Below are 22562 nucleotides of genomic sequence, written 5' to 3'. Positions count from 1 at the left end.
CTTCCTGTATGTTTGTATAAGGCCCAACAGATGGGAGCATGATCCTGACTGGGACCTCTGAGTGCTGCCACCAGAAAATAAGTTATAACACGATAATAATACTGCAGGGCATATAGTTATACCTCAATATTTTTTTAGCCCCAGTCAGGTTGCGACACATTGCGTTAGAAGCTGGGAGTAGATACAGTCTTGCCCTGAAGCACGTACTATCTAAGGTTCAGATTCTCAGCTGGTGTAAATAGGTGTAGTTCCATTGAAATCAACAGAAGTAATCAGTGGAAGCAACAGAGTAATGCTGATTTACACTAGCTGAGAATCTAGCCCTTAATATTTGTCAGGAAGAGTGCACTTAACATATACCCTTTTGCCAAATGAATTTGCCTCCTTGGACTGTTCTCATTATGAGACATAATTATTGGAAAACAAATTCCTCACTCTGGAACAGCCTCAACACATTTACTGTCTTTCCCCTCCTGCCCCTGCTCCCTAAGTACCACAGGTTCAGGGGAAAAGACTTGGTGAGAGTCCTGTGCTAAAATATTGGCTGCCAATTACTGAAATGTAACATTGTGTCATGTGGTGTCAAAAGTGATTTAGGGTGACTCATCAAATAGAGTATCATGCAATGATAGGTTATGACTACATCATACAGTTCTAATGTCCTCTTAAAAATACAGAAGAAACAACATTTGGGGGACTGTGCGTACACACGTACTTATAGCAACTTAGGCAGAGAGTAGTCACTCCATTTTTTTTTTTTTCATTTTGTTGAACAAGACTAACAGCAACAAAGTTGCTGTCAGAAGCAGAGAGGAACATGAACAGAATTAGACTGATGTCAATGATCATACCCTACAAGGCGTTTGTTAAGGAACAAGTAATGACGGGTGTCATACTGATATCAACAAGCAAAGTGTATGTTTTGAAAATTCACACGTCTGTTTTATGTTGACTAAACTTGAACTGATGGAAGTTGATATCTGTAACCTTATCACACTTGCTTGATAACTCACTATTAACAAGATTATCCAAATCCTTTCCGACAGCCAAAGTGCAATCTATTAGATGATGCACATTGTGATCTAATAAGGCACTGCAGTTTGTTTTTTTTTAAAGTGAATGTACACTAATGGGTTTATTAATTAGATTATATGGCAAATGTACATCAATAAATCATGTGCTTTGATTTACTAGAGCATATATAATTTCACATCTTCTGAGAGGTCAAAGGTAATTTAAATAGGCAAAATGGTACAGGGACACTTATTATTTCCGTTAACCAACCTACCACTTTCCTAATAAGTAGAGAAAATCTTTATAATATATTTTTACTCACATTAGGGACAAAAAGCACAGCTGAAGGGCACTTCTCCAGCCTTTGCAATGAATCTTCTGAGGCAGTAGAACTTTCTCTCAGACCTGTCCCTCTTTATGGGCTAAATGCTGTTCCTTCCCATTCAAAGTCTGTGCAAGCAGGTTTTATGAAGTGGTTCTAAGAGGGAACAGGACTGGGGAGAGTGGGAAGGGGAAGGAATCCTAACTGATTTGGTAAAAGAGCTTTGTACAGAGGATTTGGAGGAGATTCCTAATAAATAATGTGTAAATCACTGAACAATGTCAACTGCATGACAAATTAAATGTACATTATGTAAGGCTTTTAAAGGAACTCAAAAAGTTGGAATTAAGTTTATTAAAACATGTACCTTTTTGACTGTTATAATTCCTTCCTGTGTGTCCTTGTCAGTGATAACCCCAAACATGTCTGATCCATCTCCTTCAGTGATGCTGTATTCGATCTCGGCGTTTTCACCCACATCGGCATCATTCGCTTTTATCCTGCCAATCGGTGATTCGGGTGGAGCAGATTCAGGGGTTTTGAACTGGTATGTGCCTACAGTAAATGAGAGAGAAGTTTTGGTCAGCCAGGACCATGGTATTTTGGAGTTTGGATATAAAAGCTGTATTTGCTTGCCAGCCATGGATGCACCAATATTCTTATCAGTAGATTTAAGAAGTTGCTGTTCTCCAGGTCTTTAGCAAGAAATAAACTTCACCCCATGCCTTAGTCTCATAACAATAGAAGTCAGTGATTCTCTGACAAGAGCCTAGTATGACAATGAACCTTTCTTTATCTTTCTCCCTGCAATAGAATATCAGACAGTATCTTGGGTTCTTTTTGGCCAACTGAAGATGGAATAGGAAAAGAAAAAAACAACCTCTAGATGTTAAAAGATGCACACAATATAGAGAACTGCCAGTGGCCTATGTGATATAGTGACATTAAAACCAAATCTAGGCTAGTCTTTAGCGCAAATGTGCTGCATTGCAAACTGCTCCCTACACCCCTAAGAGAAGTCATTTGGGGAATGTTGGCATTGTGTTGATGCAGCATTGATTCAGGCAATAAGAGATGGTCATGTGCAAAGGTATATAATAGACTTTATGGAGAAGAGACTTACATTTCAATTTAAGTCCACCAATTTAAATGGGAGCTGTTGGCCCACAGCCAAGGGCAGACTTTGGACCTAAATGACAAGTTGCTTTCAATAACATTTTTGGTGATTTAACAGTCAAAGCTTTCATATTTGTCTGTTAGTATCTAGAATCTCAAACAGCTGCTGCTGTTCTTGGCTCAAATGGCAAAGGTTAGGTAAAGCAAAAAAATGGTATGGGAGATTTTTAATCAGTTTACACCCATAATCAGTCAATAATGCAAAGGACTGTTGCTTCTAAGGGCTTGTCTTAATTTCTAAAGCGCACTACCATGTTGCACATTAATTGGTTTCTGTAGACGCTGCTGGTGCACGCTAAACATTTCCTAGTGCATTTTAACATACACCTCTACCCTGATATAACACGAATTTGGATACAACATAGTAAAGCAGTGCTCCGGAGGGGTGGGGCTGTGCACTCCAGCAGATCAAAGCAAGTTCGATATAACGCAGTTTCACCTATAACGCGGTAAGATTTTTTGGCTCCCAAGGACAGCGTTATATCGAGGTAGAGGTGTAGTACTATTTCAAACAGCACTACGTTGAAGCACACCAGCAGGGAAATTCCATTGATTTCAATGGAATTACTTCAGGGACAGATCTGACTCATTTAAATTAGTATATTTCAAAATACAGACATTAGAACAAAGCAGAAATTGCTCTAAAAATAATTGCAGACACATGCTGACACAAAGAGTGCGATGGGGGTCCCCAGCAGTACCATTCAATGAGAAGAAGAAATAAGGCTGCTTTCTGTTTAGTAATGTTCATCTCAGACTAGCTCTAGCAAAGCAGTGAAAATATTACCAAAAAATGTTTTCCATCCACTGGAGTTAAGCACTAGTATCAAGCTACTGCTCACTCACTCTGTGGAAGCCCAATATGCAGTAGACTCACAGTTTATGACAGCAGAAATAACCGGGGAGAAAAAATATTAGTTTCTATCTAGACTTCCTTAAAGACTTTCAAAGAAACAAAAATGTTCCGCACTCTGTGGGAATCGTGGTGGATTGTCATTGACGTCAGTCAGTGTGATGTTCACTGTGGTGGTTCCTGAGAGTCCACCCATCTGTCCACCCATGTCCTTGGCCTGGATGACCACTTGGTACTGCTCCCTGTTTTCTCGATCCATGTTGAGCAAAGCAGTTTTGATAATACCTAGGAAGGTGAGAATTAAGGAGAGGAACATAGTTGGTAGTGTATTGACAGAAATGCTTATTTATAAAAAAAAAGAAAAAAAAGATGACAGTCTCTCTGTAATCAGTAAACTTTGCCCAATATAAATATTTACTATTATAAGATGGCATATTAAATTGCAGACTTGTCATATTGTATCTCAGGCTGCTGCCTGTGTGACAGAGACAATCTTAACGACATCCCCAGAAAAATGTTGAAGCGATTTGCGTGCATTGTTATTTTATATGACTATTTATACCCCTTTAACTCGGTGGGGAAAGTCTCTTGTTGAACTGGAAGAAGGGTTGTCTCTCATTATAAGGTACTTCAGTTATTTTCCCCATCCCATCAACTTTTTATTTTGACAGACATGGCAAAAACAAGCAAACTTCAGCAAGGCATCATTAAGAGGCAGTACAGCAACATTAAATGGCAGGGAAATTAATTAAGGAAGCGGTAAGCACCCAAGCATATGATATCTATTTCTATTTATACAGTGATTGAAATTCTCCTCCTAAATACTTCCTTATCCAAAGGCATAAATGTCAGTTAGGCACCTAACTCCCACTGAAATTCAATAATTTATATTTATAATAAAGCAAAATGTTTATATTTATCTGTATGCAGACACACCAACTCAAAGCAGCACCAGATCCTGCCAAAACAACAGATGCAATGCTGCTACAATGACCAATGCCCCACACAACACACCTTTCAAGATCCATGGATCCTACACATGCCTATCACAACATGTGCTATACCTCATCCAGTGCACTAAATGCCCCAATAATGACTATGTAGGTGAGACCAGACAATCACTGTGCTCTCGAATCAACTCACACAGGATAATGATGAACGACAAAAATATCCTATCACCTGTGGGTGAACACTTTTCACAAAGTGATTGCTCTATATCTGACCTATCAGTTCTCATCCTCAAAGGAAACTTGCACAACATTTTCAAAAGATGAGCCAGGGAGCTTAAATTCATAACTCTGCTAGACACTGAAAATCATGGACAGAACAGAGACACTGGATTTATGAGTTTTTACAAGAATCTGTAACCCACTAACTCTCTCTTTTTGTCCTGTTGCTGCAGAGGTGTTAATGGGCCACTCCACCTTGAATGGCCCCTACAATATGTGCTAACTACTTATGCTATAAACAATCTGTCCCACCTTGCATTTAGCTGGGACCAGGGATCAGCAATGTGTCCGTGGTAAAAATGTTGAGGTCTGTGGTAATTTTTCAAAACATTGAATGACTGAATGACATAACGCCCCACCCCTCTGCTCCCGCCCTCATGTCCGTCACTAAGTTTGATAATTTTGTCAAGTGTCCGTTGGGCAACATGGTGCTGCCAACCTCTGGCTGGGACACTGGGAGTTCCTTTCCCAGACCTGAAGGGGAGCACTGTGTGGCTTGAAAGTTTGTGCTCTCATCAACAGAAGCTAGTCCAATAAAACATATTACCTCACCAACCTTGTGTCGCTATATTTATCTGGTCTCTTAAGTAGTCAGTAGGAATGAAATTCTTGTCCCAATGAAATCCCTAGTTTTGCTGCTGAGTTCAGTGGGACCAGGATCAAACCTTTGCTGTATCTATTCCCCCCGCCCCCCATACACTGTCTGCTAAGAAATCATTGCACTACCAACTACAGCATATGATCCCTCATCTTTATTATCCCTTTGGATAGAAGAATGTAAGATGTACTCTGCCAGACCAGAACTATTGGTCCATCAAGGGAAGACTCCTACCTCCTTCAGTAGCCATTAACTTATGTTTCAGAGGAAGGTGAACCCACAACCTCCTATAACAGAAGCTATTGGACATATGATTATGCAAACCTCAACAACAACAAAATCAGCCATGTTACAGGGGTAGAGACAACTTTTTTTTAATTTTGGATATGTGTATCTAGAGTTAAAAATAATAATCAAGCTGTTGAATATCACTTTAATGAGTAATTTTGTACCATGAGTAAACTCATCCAATTTTCATAAAGTGAGATTAAACGAGTTTTTGTTCCAAACGCGGGGGTTCCTTTATTTATTAATGCAATCCCTAAATTCTCCCCTCCCCCCATGTCCTATGTTATCTACTCCCATGCACTATCTGACTTGATGCCCTTCTGAGGACAAAATTAGGGCTGACCAGAAAACAAGAATTCCATTTTATGAATAATTTTGAGGTTTCAAAATTTGTTTGTGTTACACATTGGAATGATACCAAAACCTTTCAGAAAATGAGAAAGACCCTTGCTAGAATATCCAACAGCACTCACTTGGGTCTCCCACTAACCCTGGGCTACTCTGGGTATGTGTGTTGGTGTCCCTCACTCTCTCCAGAAATTCCATCTTGGACCTGAGAAATCTTCCTAACAAAAGTTTCATTGATACAGATATGTTGCCACATAAAGTTTCAGTTTTGAGAAATCAATATTTTCTGATGAAAATCTCCCCAACAGCCCAAGACAGAACCCAAAAAGGCTAGCTCCTGGGAGATGTTATACTGAGTGGGGCAGAGCCAAATGCATCTCTTCTATCATGATTCTAAATGAAGATTTCCCCCCAGAAGATTAACATAAAAATATCTCTCTACATTGCAGATGCACAGAAAAATAATTTTAATCATTTTATTGGCACAACTTTTAAATAAACACCAAAGAAGAAAAGAAAACTCAGCTTAATTCAGCTGTTATGATGATCCATGAGTAATCTTTCCACCTGCCTTCCCTTCTCCTTTCCTCACTGGAGCCAAACTCCTAAACTGAGCAACACTTGATTTAATTTAAGGCTCTGCAAAGGGTCCGTGCCCACTGCTTGTTGAAAATGATTGAAAACTAGTTCACATCCAGTTCTAATTTATTTATTAGGCTTTGATGTTAAGCTTACAATAATGTAGGTGTCATGTTTACAGATGTATCACTCTATTGGGTTTGTCAGATTTTGCACTTAGTAAAATGTAGTCTCTTTGAAGTTTTTGTTTAATATGTCCTAGCTTGGCTTAACATGTTATTTTAAATTACAGACAATGTCAGAGAATGACAGATATAAGGTCTCCTGACCTGACTCAGACTCCACTGAGAAATACGGTTGTCCCTGGAGAATGCTGTACACAACTTTAGCACTGTTTCCATAGGTAGGATCATCAGCATCAGTCGCAGTGACTTGCACAACAAATGTACCTGCAATGATAAATAAAAACCTGTACTCTTTTGTCACTGGACAGAGCAATTTATAGTATAGTTGCCTGTGCATTTATCCAGCTGGACGTGCTTTAATGTTCCTGCTCTTTTCGTAGTTAGATCGCTACTCTGACAGGGGCCAAAAATGCTTTTAAATGATTTCAACAAATAGTAATTTGTGTGGGTGAAAAATATTCTTTCCCTGTACTTGCTGTTTGGTTGCTTATTTATAGAAAACATTTGGTTTGAATATAGTATGGTTACTGCAATTCACAAACAAGAATGGTACTGTGATACTGGCCTTTCAGAAATTCCTCTCCCTGCCCACGTGACCGTTAACAGACAGTTAAAGTAATTTGTCTCTTCTATTAAGGAAATGTTTTGGAGATGGGGTACTGTGCATATAGATCTTGTCTTTCCAAGTTGGACTGGAATAATCAGCCACTTCTGTGGCTCCCCCGGGTGTGAAAAGGACTTGGGAGTGGGTGCGGGAAGACCTCTGAGGCTAATCTTCTAAAACTAATTCAACTTTATTCAGTATTATTATTATTTTTCTGTGCAAGGGAAATTCCCTTCACAGGAATAGCTTGTAGCTGACCAGTTCCTAGTGCTATATTGCCAGGGAGCCATGGAGGGCCCTGATGTGGATGGGTTTGCAGAAATGGCCCTGTGCCTCAGGGGAAACTTTTGAGATCTACAAAGCTTAGGGACTGGAGTGCTGGTGACAAATGCTATGTCCTCAATGAAAGAATTTTGGGAAACTGAATAAGGCCTTTTAAATACCCGCTTGTGGGCATTTTAATTGGGAGCCAAAAGATCAAGCCCCACTGCATTTAATCTATTCATCATGAAGCACTGAACAGCTCCTTCTCTATTGCCAAAACATCCGCGATCCAGAATAGGCTGTTTAATTTAGTCCTGGAGGAATCTCATCAAGTCCAGAGTTTGGATGTTTATTATAACTAGCTGAGTATCTTAGGTTTGGAAAACTGCTCTGGGAATTCAAGAACCAGCCTCTATTTGTGACACTTTGGCAGTTCTCCTTTTGGTCCCAGTGGGAACCTGGGAGTGTGGCAATTTGGGGAGGGGGAAAAAAAGGAAAGAAAAAAAGTACATTTTTAAATGCACCTGAAGGTTTTTGGATTTAAGGAAAATCCAGTTCTGGGTAAATTCAAGTTTTGGGCAAAGCTTAAGCTACATTCTTATTTCATCTAAGCTGCTTTGCCCACTCCTCTACTTAAAGGACACCAGCCCAATACTGTGGGAAAAGACAAACTCCAGCTGCTGTTGGAGCCAAAAAAAGGTCAATAGTCTAGACTCTGGAGGAAAGTTAAATTCTGTTTCATATTTTCTATGAAATGTATAGTTGTACCAAAACCCAAGGATCTGAACACCCCCATGCTGGTGGGTATTTAAAATCTGAACCCAAGTCAAGAACTGAATTTGGCAGTGTCTCATCTTTGGAATGGGTCAAATCAAAACCTTGGATCTGAACGAGCCTGGAATTTGAGGGTTGTATCCAAATTTGGAATCTTGAATCCATCTCTCTAAGAACAATAACTGCTGTTCAGTTCTGAATTAAATGTTTATTGTACCAAAACCAGTGTTGGTTTTGGGACTGAGAACAGATTTTTTGAACAAAGTATCCACTCCACAGATTAAATAATGCCATGTCCTACTGTAAAAGATTAGGGGGATGCTCTGATTTTGATGGGGGTAAGGTTTCATTCACATGACAAACCCCATGAATGAGCTGAGAGAAGATGCCCATTAGTCCTTTTTTGCATATTGCTTGAGGTTCATTTTAATTCTCTACTTGATGTTGTTTAATTAATGCTTCTCCCTCACTGGACATTGTTTCAGATTACAAATGAGCTGTGTTGCTATTCAATCTCCCAGCTCTCTTTAAAAAGAAACAAGAGACAAATAAATGTTAACATGTGAAAAACTCTAAATAGGGGCCCCCTGAATCTCCAAAGGTGAATTTTTAATCCATTCATTTGAAATTTGATTTTTATGTTCTTTTATTGATTCTGAGGCCTTATCCAAAGCCCCGTGAAGTGAGTGGAAAGATATGGCTTCACTTCAATGGGCAATGGAGAACTCCCATTGTCTTCAATGAGAAACAAAAGATTGTGGAGGGACAAAGGAAATTTAACAATGTATCCCTAAATCAGGGAAGAGCTGAGAGGTACGCTGACTTTCTCTTGTAGGCGGTTCATGCTCCCTCCCCCACCTTTTTCCAGTTTGTTTCTGTCCTAAACCATAAACAAGCAGAGCTGAACAGTATTAGGACTTCTGTTCCAGGTCCAGCCCATATACTAGGGATCTGATTTTCAGAGATTCTGAATGCTCCACAACTCCAAATGAACTCAATGGCAGGTATCCGCCCTGCACCGCTGAATAATGGACGCTGATGCAAATCCCCCAAAAGAACCCAGATCAGACCGTGAATTACTGAGCTGACACCTACCGACATCTGACATTTCCGGAACACTGGCGTTGTAAACATCCTTTGTAAACATTGGCTCATTGTCATTGATGTCATGGATCTTAATGATGAACTCAGACTCTGGTTCCACTGGTCGTCCAGTCCTCCTGTTTATAGCCTGGGCACGAAGTATATAAACAGGCTTCTCTTCCCTGTCTAGTCTCTTTGTGGCCTGTATGTCTCCAGTGTTTTCATTGATAATGAAGAGGTCTCCTGCTCCATCTCCAGAAAGGATGTACTTAAGTGACCCATCTCCTCTGTCCTGGTCTGAATGCAGCTAGTAGTGAAATGGGAATAATAAAAAAAGGAAAAAATAAAATTGAGACACCGTTCTAAGGTCTATATCTGTCATCATGATGCATGATTTACCGGTATTCATTCCAAGTCATAGTGGTCTACCTGACTTTTGTATTGTATTATTCGTTTGTATCCTCTCTAGTCCTTTCTCCATAAAGCAATAAGCCGTGTCTCAGATCAGACAAATTTCAGTAGGGAGATCTTTATTTTGAAGAGAATTGTCCTAAAAAGAAGGTGGCTAGTGCCCCTTCCAAGGAAATGCATAACTGCTGAAAAGCAAGGCAACCTCACAGAAATGTCACATGGAAACAAACTAGCTTCCCTCTAGCTGAAGGTGAGCAATACAAATTCAGGGAGTTTTCACTGTGCAGGCTAGATTATGACTGAGCAAGCTGCAGTAATGCACCACCAGTTTTTTACACAGTGCAAGGAGACTCCAGCTTCAGATGGGAATTAGTGGGCCAGATGCACTGCTGCTTTGAATTCAACTGGGCTGAATAGAATTTAACACAGCAGTGAATTTGGCCCAATTTCTTAACTATTGTTATCTGTATATAGTGACACTATTAATCACCTGGGGCCAAACTATACTTTTCCCGAAGAAATACCCATAGCAGGATGACAATTGGCCAAGGAACTCTTCTGTAGTTTGAAAAGATTCCTTCCAGCCTTCCCATCAAAGAATGTTGGAGGGCTGTGAAAGAGGCAAGAAATTCTCTGGGAAAGAAATTCCCCAACCTCTGACACTCTACTCTGTTTTCCTCCCACCCCCCTTTGATACCATGGTGTATCTGCTGCTCCTGTGGTCCTTCTCTCAGAAGCCATGCTGCTATTGGCCCTCCAACCCACGCCATTGCAAGATCCTCTCGTTCTGAAGGATGTTCAGGTGCAGAATCTAATTGAACGGTGTTTTTACTGTCTTAGCATTAACTGGGGATTTCCTATCCAGTGCTAGTGGAAAGAAATACCCTATGGTATTGCAGGAGTATCGGGGAGTAGCATGATGCAACAGTGGAAGAATGATTATACATTGCTGCCTACTTATTTCTCAGCATCTTCAGATTTGTACAGCCTACAGCACTATAGGAAACTTTCTGGGGAAGCCCCAGAACTTGAAGCCACAGCTTCATCACCAAAAGGCTTCAAAACAATGGCAAGCTAAGCGCAGCATCAAACTGAATTATGTCCTTGTTGGTAAGCGGACCTAGAGTCAAAAAAACAAACAAAAAACATGCACTGCACCACCTGTTTGAAGAGGAATACCTTAACGCAAACTAGGAATCTTTTAGTTCATGCCCACAGCTTCCACACAGAGGTGTTATTGCACAGCACCTTGGTGTGCACTGCTATTTGCATTCCCCTAGTCCAAAGTGCGGGGCATTGTAGACGGGCGCTAAGACCATACATAATGCACTGCAAAGCAGTATGCTAAATTCAATGAGGAGAAGCAACAAATAACAAGAAATCAGCACACATGGCGGTCCGAGCACCAAGGCAGCTGGGGTCATTGGAGGATGCCAATATAAGAGGCCAGTATTGGCTATTCCAACACCTTTACCTGAAGAGAAATAAGACCTCTAGACCCTCAGAGGTGATGGCAGATGGTCAGTGCACATAGTATGAACTACTATTGCCTAAACCCTCCTCTTTTTTTCCCTAAAGTCTCCTCCTACCTTTCCCGTCAGATGATGAACACCACAACCCTTCTCTCCTCCCCAGTGCTACCAGTTCAGCTGAATTGTTGATAGTGCTAGGAGGAGCCTTAAAGCAGACAAGGCTCCCTGAACCAGTCTCATTTTTATTACCATGTTAATTAAGCCTGGTTTCAGCTATTATCATGGTAAAAAATAAGTCCAGTCATGGAAAACTTGTCTACACTTGGGCTCCCACTATTCCAGTGGGAATGTTTTCATAACATCCCCTCGCATGGATATAGCCTGCAATGACTGGAGAACTAGAGGAAGTAGGATATTCTCAATAACTAAGAGAGTGAAAATTAGGAAGTAAAAAGATTGATGGATATTTTATCACAGTTTATTTTTTTAAATTTGTCTGTGGGGTTTTTTGTTGTTAATACTTATAATGATATGCTCATTTTGAGTATGTTATTCAACTACTAGATATATTTGTTTGCTATAAAGAGACCCAGATCAGATGCAGTCCCTACTGCACAAGAGAAGATAAAGCAATCTTATTTTTTGTTCTTGTCACTACTTGTTCAGTTTTCTTAAATAAATGCCTCCTGTTTAAGATGGACTATGATTCCATACATTTGAACAACACATATTTGACTTCAATAATTAATTAACATCTTTGAATATTTTAGTTAAAGATTCAGTACCTCCATCCCTTCAAATAAAGGATTAAAGCTCAAAATGAACATGTTCTGAAACTGCCAACAGATTATACAGCAAAGCTCGGGAATACAAGACCAGCTTGACTTTCCTGTTACTTCCAAGGTAACAAAACAAGTGTGAAAAAGAAAAATCTTTGATCATGTAAATAACAGACATTCTATTCTATTCAGGCTCTGGTGCAGTAAGCAAACTGACCAACATATGTTAAGGATGAAATATTTCAAGTCTTGTTTTGGTTTTTTTTTAAACATACGTTTACAGCTAAACCAGATTTGTAATTGCATCCAGTCTTACAACTTCTCCAAAGACCTGAGCGAATATATTAAGTGACACCAGTTTGTTGGCAAAGCAGTAAGTAAATTATTTATTTATTACATGACTGAGAAGCACAACAGATCATTGTCTGTGCAACAACACATATTGCATAGACCTGAGACTAGCTGTTATCCTTACCTTGCATGCAACTACTGAAGATAGACCTTGCTATTATGAGTAGTCTCCTTGAATCTCATTCATACGAATTCTAAAAAGGTTCTATAGAAATCCGTTTAATTCAGTACATTGGGATATTTCCCCAAAACCTTGATAATAGGAATTTGAGGGATGTGTCTGTAAAATAAGTCTTGTATCAAATTTCTCACATCTGTCAGGATCCTGGATGAAGGAAGACAGGAATAGTGGCAGGATTTTGGGAGCCAGAAACTGAAGCCAGGGGTCAGACCCAGTATCAGGCTCTGAGCCAAGCTGAGGATCAAACCAGAATCAGAATCAGGTATCAAGCTGAGTGTTAGGGCTGGAGATAGAGTCAGGAATCAGGTTGACGGTCAGTACCAGATATCAGATTCGGTATTGAAATCCCAGGGGTTGATCAAGAATCAGAATCCAAGTCAGAGCCAAAGTCAATACTGGGAGTTCAGAAACAGAGAAGCAGGGCAGTCATGGCATCTAGCTAAGGACCTACATTGTTGCCTGGACACTTTATATTATGCCCCATGAGCTTCTATAGGATGAAGGAGCCAAAAGGGATTGGTAAAACAACTGCCAATCAGATCACTCAAGGAAGAATGTCCTGTGGCATGCATCCACTGTAGATTGTGGGATGCATAGCACAGCCAGGTTATAGCAGTGTGGGGATGTCAACTGCCTGGTAGCCATGCAAACCTAGGTTCAAGATCTGATGAGCTTTACAGCATCAGAACAGAATTTTAAATACGTAGTTTTGAGTTTGTTTCTTCTTCTTTAAAAACACACACTTGTATACATTAGAAAAAAATCAGAAATTTAACTATTTAAAAAGAAAATTATCTCTGTAGAGGATAAATTTGTAACATTCTCCTGTGAGGAGAATGTCTGAAAACCTGATCTGTCATTCTAGATTCTGTTATCTACATTTGTCCTTGACTATTTTTTTTGTCTGACTAAAACTTCTGTACCAAACAATCTGTTTCTTTTTTCTCTTATGTGTCAAGATGTCCTAGCAGCGATATGCTGTTTATGTGACCTATACGAGGAGGGAAATTGCCACTCTAACCACATAGAAGAGTTGTAAAAATAAAACTTAAAGGAAAACCAAAGTATTAGTCCTGAAGATAGAAACAGATAGCGTTGTATTCTGTGCCTGCACAATGCCTAGCACAATGGCTGGCATGTAGAATACAATCAATAAATAGTAACAACAAAATATCCCTCTTAATGTGAAGTCATTTCCCCCATATAGAAGCTTTATTATATGAGGAAGTTCACTATAACCAGATGCGCCCATTCATCATCATCAAACACACACAGTCTACTGAGGACCACTGTACCAGCCATCAGAGAGTGAAGTTCCCAGTTCTGGATCAATCCTGAGAATCCATGAATCGCTGGGGTGGTCCCACTGATGACTCCAGATATGGTCAAAGAATACACCACTTTGTTTGTTGATGGAGAGTTTGAGGCATGGCATCCTGGCAACATGGCTAAAGCGAATGCAAAGCTGCTTTTGAATGTAGTGAGTGATTGGATGAAGGCCAGATCTCTGTGACATTGTGTCATTTTGAACAAAACTGAAACACTTTATGCTCAGAATTTGGCACCTATAGCGCATATAAAGGTACTGCTGGAGTGACCAATTGGGGGCCAGAAGGACTACATAAAAGGAAGCAGCAGTAGCAGCGCAGTCAGTTGCTGCCTGGAGCTTGAAGAAGAAGTGGGTGCCTGGAAGAGCAGCAGGACCATGGACAAGTCAGTGCGGGCAGGCTGAGACCAGGGAACTGAGCCAAAACCTAGCCAGACTGAGTGAGGATACCGGGATGGGCCCTGCTGGTCTGGTTGAAGACTGAGCCCAAGAAGGGCTGCTGAAAGGACACCACCTGAGGGTATCAAGATGGACCCCTGTTGGGTTGTTAAAGAAGGCAGTATCTCCAGCAAGGAAACTTTGGTGCTATAGCCCCAACCAGGGCTGTGAGAAAGAACTAGAGACTGTATATCCTGGAAGAGGGAACAGTTTTTGTCACTCGACCGGAGGGCTGATTTGCTGAACAACTGACCAGAAAGAGAGCGCCCGCAAGAAGTGGGTGCTACCCCTGTTCAAAGCTGAGTGATTGCAGGCACACATCAGCCAAAAGGGGGGGGCACTCATGAGAGGTGGGTGCTGACCCTGTTATACTGCCCTTTTAAGAACAGTTGATGCAGGCCAATGCTCATTGGTTCCTAGGCACTCTTGAGCAGCTAAGGGGGACTATCATTGGACCAGTAGCATATCTATTTCATAACTTTTGGATGTCTTTTTGTACTTCCACTAGTAATGGAGGATCAGTGTCCATCCCCAGGTCTGCAAAGTCATGTAGTTCTAAACCCTCATCAGCAGGGCCATGGTTCATTACACTTTCACAATGTGTTTTCTATCTGTTCAGGACCTCATTCATTGATGATCAGGGAGAGAATGTTAGAAGGCTGCTCATGGCTGCCAGGCAGACACATGATGGTCCTGGAAGAAGGACACAGCTGTCATCGGCTTCATTGACCGCAGAGTTGATGGATATCACATGATCACATTTTGCCATAGCCTGGGAAATGCCTTGCAATTGTTTATGTTCTTGAACATCTCCCTGCATCTGTCTTTTTTTGCTAATATATCAAAGGGTCTTCAGAAAGCCAGTGTTTCTTCTGCGACCATCTGAAGCTGATTGTTTCAGTGGCCGTGTGTGATATAGCATTATGTATAGCACTCCATGCAATCTCTGTCATCAGAGTGGGTACCAAAGTTATATATGCGATCCTCGAGAGCCTGCGTGTATTTCAACAGTAGCCACAGAAAGACGCTGCACATTGTACTGCCGATGACCATCTGGCTTGTGAGGAGTTGGAAGATGCCGTGAGAACGAAGCGGCAACTAGTCTATGATCTGAGTCTGCTGGAGCTACTGTGCCACCGAAGACCCAGTGAGATTTCACTATAGAGTGATTTTTACTAAGAATGTGGTCAGTTTTTTTCATGGCACATCCATTATTTGAAATCCAGTCCAGCAATGGCTATTGAGGCACTTGAACCAGAAGCCCATGACAGACAAACTGTCAGTGGCACACAATGTCAAAAGCTGAGCAGTGGTGTCATTTGGGGAACCCAAACCAAAGGGGCCTATCATGGTTTCATAACCAGTTCAATCAGAGCTGGTCACAGCACTGAAATCTCTGAGCACTAGCAATGTGGCAGTGGTGGAGTTTGCTGCTAGCTGGTGGTAGAATGATCATTGCAGTGCACTATAGAATTCTTGCAATAAGACAGATCCTGGTGTCAATTGCCATAGCTCCATTCAATGTGATGACTTCAATGGAGCTGAGGCAATTTATACCCACTGAGGATCTGCCCCTAGAAGAGAATGTTCATCAGCAGTTATGCATATTACAGTACACTAGAAGAATTTGGGAAGAATTTTGCTTCACTATGAATTGGATTGTGTGAAGTGCTGAGTGCCCCCTGGGAGCTATTGTTCAGCATGTTCAATGAAGTCAGTAGGAGTTGAGGTTGCTCAGCTCCTCCCAAAGCTGGGCCTTATAAATGCAATTTTACCATATCCAGGTTCATTTTAAGGGTAATGCTGTATTAGCTTACTCTAAAGTTTCCTAGGTAAGTAGAAAAAAACTCAGAATTTGTCATCACCTCACTGCACAGTTTATCACTACATGGTTAATCCTCCTCATTCTCCTTAGTATTCTGCCATCTCTTATGTCTACTGGTTCAGTTTCTAAGAGGACATGTATATCTATGTAAGCCAAAACACAATGGAAAAACTTCTGTTGGTCCCATTAAAGATATTACCTCACCCAGCTTGTCTCTCTAATATCCAGGGTCCAACGTTATTTCAACAACATTGAATATTTCTGTTGTGTCAGACAGCCCTGCATATAGGGCTGCTTGGGATGTTCCAGGGTCTGTATGGTTTATACTGACTGCTCTGTGGGATTCTATGCCTCCATGCATGTCATGGTGGACTCTCTGGCAAATTGGGGAGGGGAGGGTTTGAAAATTAGGGGTGGGATGGCAAAAGAGTTGTGGAGTCATGCATCACATGAAGAGCTAAGTCACACGTTGGAAGAGTGTGTTCATTATTTCCCCAATTCCCTTCTCAGCTATGCTGTATCTCATTATTGTTTCTTTAGTGCACAGCCATTTCAGTCCAAGCTCTTTGTAACTCCTCTTCCTCTTCAGGAAGAATATACCTTTTTTACAGGAACTCAGTGTTATTCAACAATATTCACTTCTCAGGTCAAATGAACTGAATATGACAAAGGAAGCCAAGGGGGGAGAAGCTGAGTGCTGTTGCTATGGAAAGTGAATGCAGAAGCAATTATATCATACTCATATTACAGTAAATTAATTTGCTTAATATTAAAAATTTAATTGGAATTGTTTCTGCTAAATCATCAGTCACTGGAAAAAGACTGAGGATGAACAACAAATAAAAGATTTTACGCATACTTTTACCTAATTTCACTTTACTACCATGGTTAAATTTAACCATCTCGTTCACTTTTAATGATTCACTGTTAAATAAAAACTATTAAGTTGTTTCTTTCATCTTCCCCAGAATCATCCAGGGCCAAAAAGTTCAAATGTGGGTGCTTAAAGTTAGACTCTTATATCCAGATTTAGCCACCCCAATTAGAGAATTCTATAGTTGGTTAAATATGGATTTAGGAGCCTAAGTTTAAGCACCTACATTTGACTTTTTTTTCCTTGTGAGATGAATAACTATTTAAAAAGTAGCACCGCTTCAAAATTTCCTGCAATCTGAGATAACTAATACCTTCCCCCTTACAAATGTCATTGGCAATATTGCCCTAAAGCAAAAGCAATGACAGTGACATATGCACAGAGATACAAAGAATGCAAGAAAGAAAAAGACATAAGGAAAAGTTTTGGCCAAAGTCTCTGCATTATTTTTTTTCAGGTGCATGTATATATTTACAGCTTGTCTATTTATCTTGAATAAACAATTTCACTTAACATAAAAATGCCAGCAAATTTTTACTGAGATTTTAAAAACAAAAAAATTAATCCATAGAGCACAAATGGAAAATATTCCAGCAAAGTATGTAGAAAAAGTTTAAATGTGCCTTTCACATATTTCCGGGAATAAGATAATAACTATCCTAATATGTGGAAGTGCATTTCAATAGTGCCAACCCTAAACATTCAACACCCATGTGACAAACCCCCCAAAATCATGAGACTAGCCTGAGCTGCCAGGATCTTTCTGCTCCCTCCTTCCACCTGTGAGAATGGGCCTTGGGTGCTCCCTCTTCCCCCCAACTCCTCCTTAAAAACTTTTCTGTCTCTTGCAGGTAAGGGGGAAAACTCTGCCTGGCTTCTGCAGCAGCTTTGATTGGCTGCTCTTTCTGAGGAGGCAAGGGAGTGGGGAAGGCAGCTAATTAAACGGTGGTTACCCTCTTCATGAGAGGACTGGAGCATCTATCATCATCATGAGACCAGCTGCAGTCCTGTCTGAAATCACAGACTCACCAGGAAATTGTGAGAAATGGAAACACTGACACTTTCTTTAAAATGTCATTTCCATGGGTAAGGGCAATAATTTTCAAGGGCAACCTCTCTAATTAGGAGAAAATTGTTCGGTGAAAGTGAGAACCCCATCTAGAACCTCAGTGAATTCAAGGGGACGATTCTCACTTATTTGAATGGGAATTAGATCAGGCTCTACGTGTTTGGCATATATTTTATAGGACTATGTAATAAAGAGCACTTATTTGCATTAGGGAGCTAGAGAATGTGGACTTTACATAACATTTTGTTAAGTATTGTTATTAGTATCTGTCCTTGCCCCAAAGAGCTTAAGTCCCATGCTAATGGCATATTCAGACATGGAGCAGCAAACAACTTTTACCACACTCTGTTCTGAACAGTGTAACTAATCACATTTTTAAAGTGGCTTTGGATTGCACAGCAGCTTCCTGTTTAGTTGTCACTATTGCCATAGACCTCTTTACATTGCCTGAGAACTTTATAGGTAATGTTGTTTTCCACTCTACAGTCTAAATTCCATTTCATATTACACATAGAACAGTCTATTCACTGAATGTCAGAGCAGTTACTGCACTTCTTGACAAGCCAAAGTCAGGCCTTGGCAACACTTGCATGTGATACCGCAATAAAGCCTCTCAGAGCGCTCTACCTTACTCCCCGTTCACACTGGCAAGACACGTAGAGCGCTCTGACTCCCTGGCTGCAGGGCTTCTGGTAGTCCACCTCCCCGAGAGGATTAACAGCTGTTATGTATTGGGTAAGGCACTTCAGTGCCAGTGTAAATAAGAAGTAACATTACAACGCTCTAATTGACCTCCGGAAAGGTCCCATAATCCCCTTTACTGAAGTGGCCTCTCTTGTCTTTGTTGTGAACTCGGGACACGGAAGTGCCCTTTCAAAGCTCCCTTTCAAAGTGCCGACTGCATATCTGGTCTGAAAGAAACCCAAACAGCTAATGTTTGCTTTGAATGAGTGGGTGGGGGGGGAGGCAGGGAGGTCTGAACTTACAAGACAGTGTGCTGACACACTCTCAGTACCCCAAAACACACTCTCTCTCCCCCCACACTCCCTGTCACACTCCATCCCCTCCATTTGAAAAGTATGCTGCAGCCATTTGAACGCTGGGATAGCTGTCCATAATGCACCACTCCCAAGGCTGGCTCTAGGTTTTTTGCTGCCTCGAGCAAAAAAATAATTTTGGCTGTCCCCCTTCCCAGCCCTGGGCTCCCCCCCGCACTCTCCTGTTGCCCCAGCTCTGGGCTTCCCCTTTTTCCCCCCACTAGTGCCCTCCTCCCACCCTGCTGCCACCCCAGCCCTGGGCTCCCTCCTTCCCCCCCACCAGTATCCCCCCCAACCTCCTGCCGCCCTAGCCCTGGGCTCTCCTCCCCACACACTGCATCCTTCTTCCGCCGCAGCCCTGGGCACTGGTAACTCGCTCCCAGGGCAGGTCATTCAGCAGGAATTTTGGATGTACACAAACACAGATGGGATTGTTTCTCATAGGTTACAGAGCTGCAGTAAAGCGGAACAATTTTCAGCTGTGTGGATTGGAGATATCTGGATGCATATATACAGACTGTCCTCCATAAATGAGGAAAGTGAGGTGCCTTTATTATACTTTTTCCATTCTTTCTATGGGAATTTGCCAATGCAATATCACTGTCTTCCTTTTAACAAACAAACAAACAAAAGGCAATGGCCGTTGAAATAGCAATTCCATTCCTAATAACCACTGGGAAGCTTCTGCTCAATTTTATCCTACTTTTTCTACAGTAAGTTACAGGGATCAGTATATTTGATTTGGGAGAAATGAAGTAACAGCTGCCCAAACTGAGCTTGAGCACTTCTGAATTTTGAGGTGTCAAATCTGAAGGCATGTGCTGTGTAGGGGGCTGTGGGCTCCACGGGGGAGCACAGCAGCATGTATGCAGCAGTGTGTCTGGAGCTGCGTGGAGCCAGACATGCTGGTCTGAGTGTCACAGTAAGGGGGTTGAGAGGGTGGAGAAGGGGTAAGGGGTCCCGGAGGACAGTCAAGGGACAGGGAGCAGGGGAGGTTGGATGGGGCAGAGGTTCGGGGGGGCAGTCAGGGGCAGGGAGAAGGGGAGTTAGATAAGTCAGGGGTGCAGGGGAGCAGTCAGGGGACAGGCAGTGGTTGGATAGGCATGGGAGTCCCAGGGTTTTATCAGGGGACAGGTAGGGGGTGGGTTCCTGGGGGGAAGTTGGGGAGAGTGTCAGGAGGGGGCAGTTGGGGACAAGGAGAAGGGAGGCTTAGATAGGGGATTGGGTCCTGGGGGGCAGTCAGGGGAAGGGGTCCCGGGAGGGGGCAATCAGGGGACAAGGACCAGTGGTGCTTAGATAGGGAGTGGGGTCCTGGGAGGGGGTGATCAGGGGACAGGGAGTGGGGGGGGGAGTTGGATGGGTTGGGGTTTCTGTGGGGGGCAGTCAGAGGGAGTGGATGGTGGCAGGGTGGGGCTTCCCTCCCCTGGAGTGTCCTGTTTTTTGAATGTTAAAATACGGTCTCCCTACCACTCTCCACTCACAACACACTGCCACATGAGGTCCCCCTCCTTCCTTTCCAGTTGGCAGCACCAAGGGAATGCTGGGAAATGTAGTTCTTTCCCTGCTGCAGGGCTGGCTCTATAGGCAAGGAGCTAACGAAGGAACTACAGCTCCCAGAGCCCCCGTTGGTTCTCAGCTCCCATGCCACCTCTGCAAATGGGCTGCCCTAAGCAGGTGCTTGCTTTGCTGGTGCCTAGAGCCGCCCCTGACCGCTCCCAACGCAGCTGCAAGTGCTGCAAATGTGGCCACGCCAGTGCACTGGTAGCTGTCAGTGTGGACAGACTGGAGCGCTTTCCCTAGTGTGCTCTCCGAAGGCTGGTTTAACTTAAAGCGTTCGACAGCTGCAAGAGTAGCCAAACCCTCAGTCTCTATTGGATACCACCACCTTATAATAATCTAGAAATATATATTGCCGATTATGTCTTATTACTTACTTGTAGTTATGAGGTATAGTTACTATTGTAGTTCTGCTGTGATCTAATTTTTTTGTCTCTCTACTAACTTGACAGTGAAGATGTGCCCAATTGTTTGAAATATTAAATAGACAATAAGTAGGCAGATGGCAGATAGCGTCATTCGTTCACTCCTGGCAGGACCTGGAGTCACTTGTGCACTGGCTTTTCCAGCTAATACCTTCATTTCAAACTGGATATTTACAGACCAACAGACTGCTGACTAGCTATGAACTGATTCAGTCCTGTGTGTAACCTGAGGTTAAGTGATACTCAGAAAATTCTAAACACTCAAAAGTGTGATCTGCCAGCGCTATAGAATTATACCTGCTTTCTATTTAAAAAACATAAACCCTCCCCAACATTCTCTTGGCCCATTGAGACTTGGCACTCCAGCCAGCATTTAAGGGGGAAAAAGGATCTACTAAATCCAAGAAGTCCCAAATATTCTTCTGTATTGCCTGCCAAACACATGCAAAAACATATATAAAAATCCTGCATCAGCACTGCAAAAACACACACACAAATATTTGATTCCAAACCACATAAGATTAATTCCACCTACTCAAGTGGGGTTGCCCCCTTTTCAGAGCATAGGACCACTAGTCTGTCTCCTGTGTTCTGGGTAATCTTGACCCAACTGTTACTGGAGCCAGGAAATAAGCTCATGCTCTTTTCATCACATAGTTACTGGAAAAAACTATGGCCAATATTTAAAAAAACGATTGCTTACAGATTGAGGGACTAAGAAGCTGCTGAGTATTCAGCAGTTTTGGAAATCAGGCTATATATTTAGGCAACTATATATAAACTTAGGAGTCTATCTGCAGGCACACAGCTTTGAAAATTTTGGCTTAAATCTTCAGCAAAAATAGAATGGATGGCATGGATCCTGGCAAAGAATGGGAGGAAGTGGCTTCTCTGCTTCCAAATTTTCCAAATAGCATTGCACAGACGCCACATTGAGGTGTCCCCCACGCTGCAGTATGTGGCAGGTGCGGAAGCATTAGACAACTGCAGTGCATTTCTATGAGAGCTGCAGGAACAGGGGTTTGAAGTAAATAAGACTCAAGTACTACCCATTTCCACATTAATTTTTGTTTTTTCACAAGCTTAAATGAGAAATGCAAAATGACTCAACCTTATAAAAGCTTGAGAAAGTAATTCTAGATAGATGGCCTTCAGAAAAGCTCAGATACTTCCAAACATAAAAATGGGACTACAGCTGAGGGGTTGAGAGCGCAGGAGAGGGATCAGGACTGGGGCAAGGAGTTGGGGTGAAGGAGGGGGTGAGATGAGCAGGCTCCAGGCTGCGCTTACCTCAGGCGACTCTTGGGAAGCAGGGACATGTCTCTCTGGCTCCTAGGCAGAGGTGCGGCCAGGGGGTTCTGCGCACTGCCCCTGCCCACAGGCGTTGCCCTCATAGTTCCCATTGGCTGTGGTTCCCAGCCATGGGAGCTGCGGAGCCAGAGCTCAGGGTGGGGGAAGCGTGCGGAGCCTAGAGACCACAGGGACATGGTGACTGCTTC

At 42.1% G+C, this 22562-nt stretch overlaps 1 protein-coding gene across 1 annotated transcript in view; it reads right to left on the bottom strand.

Moving 5' to 3' along the window:
* LOC116820043 (cadherin-6) overlaps nucleotides 1–22562 on the bottom strand; it is a 59922-nt gene that overhangs the window by 16196 nt on the left and 21164 nt on the right. Inside the window, exons 2-5 of the mRNA XM_032772236.2 lie at nucleotides 9330–9624; nucleotides 6737–6856; nucleotides 3483–3650; nucleotides 1704–1891 (exon numbers count right to left, since the gene is read on the bottom strand). Coding sequence (XP_032628127.1) covers nucleotides 1704–1891; nucleotides 3483–3650; nucleotides 6737–6856; nucleotides 9330–9624 — 771 coding nt within the window. The remainder of the gene's footprint in view (nucleotides 1–1703; nucleotides 1892–3482; nucleotides 3651–6736; nucleotides 6857–9329; nucleotides 9625–22562) is intronic.

Source organism: Chelonoidis abingdonii, chromosome 2 (assembly GCF_003597395.2).
Source record: "Chelonoidis abingdonii isolate Lonesome George chromosome 2, CheloAbing_2.0, whole genome shotgun sequence".
Taxonomy (NCBI): Eukaryota; Metazoa; Chordata; order Testudines; family Testudinidae; genus Chelonoidis; species Chelonoidis abingdonii.
Note: the sequence above shows the minus strand (reverse complement) of the source record. Positions and strands in the feature narration are given on the sequence as shown.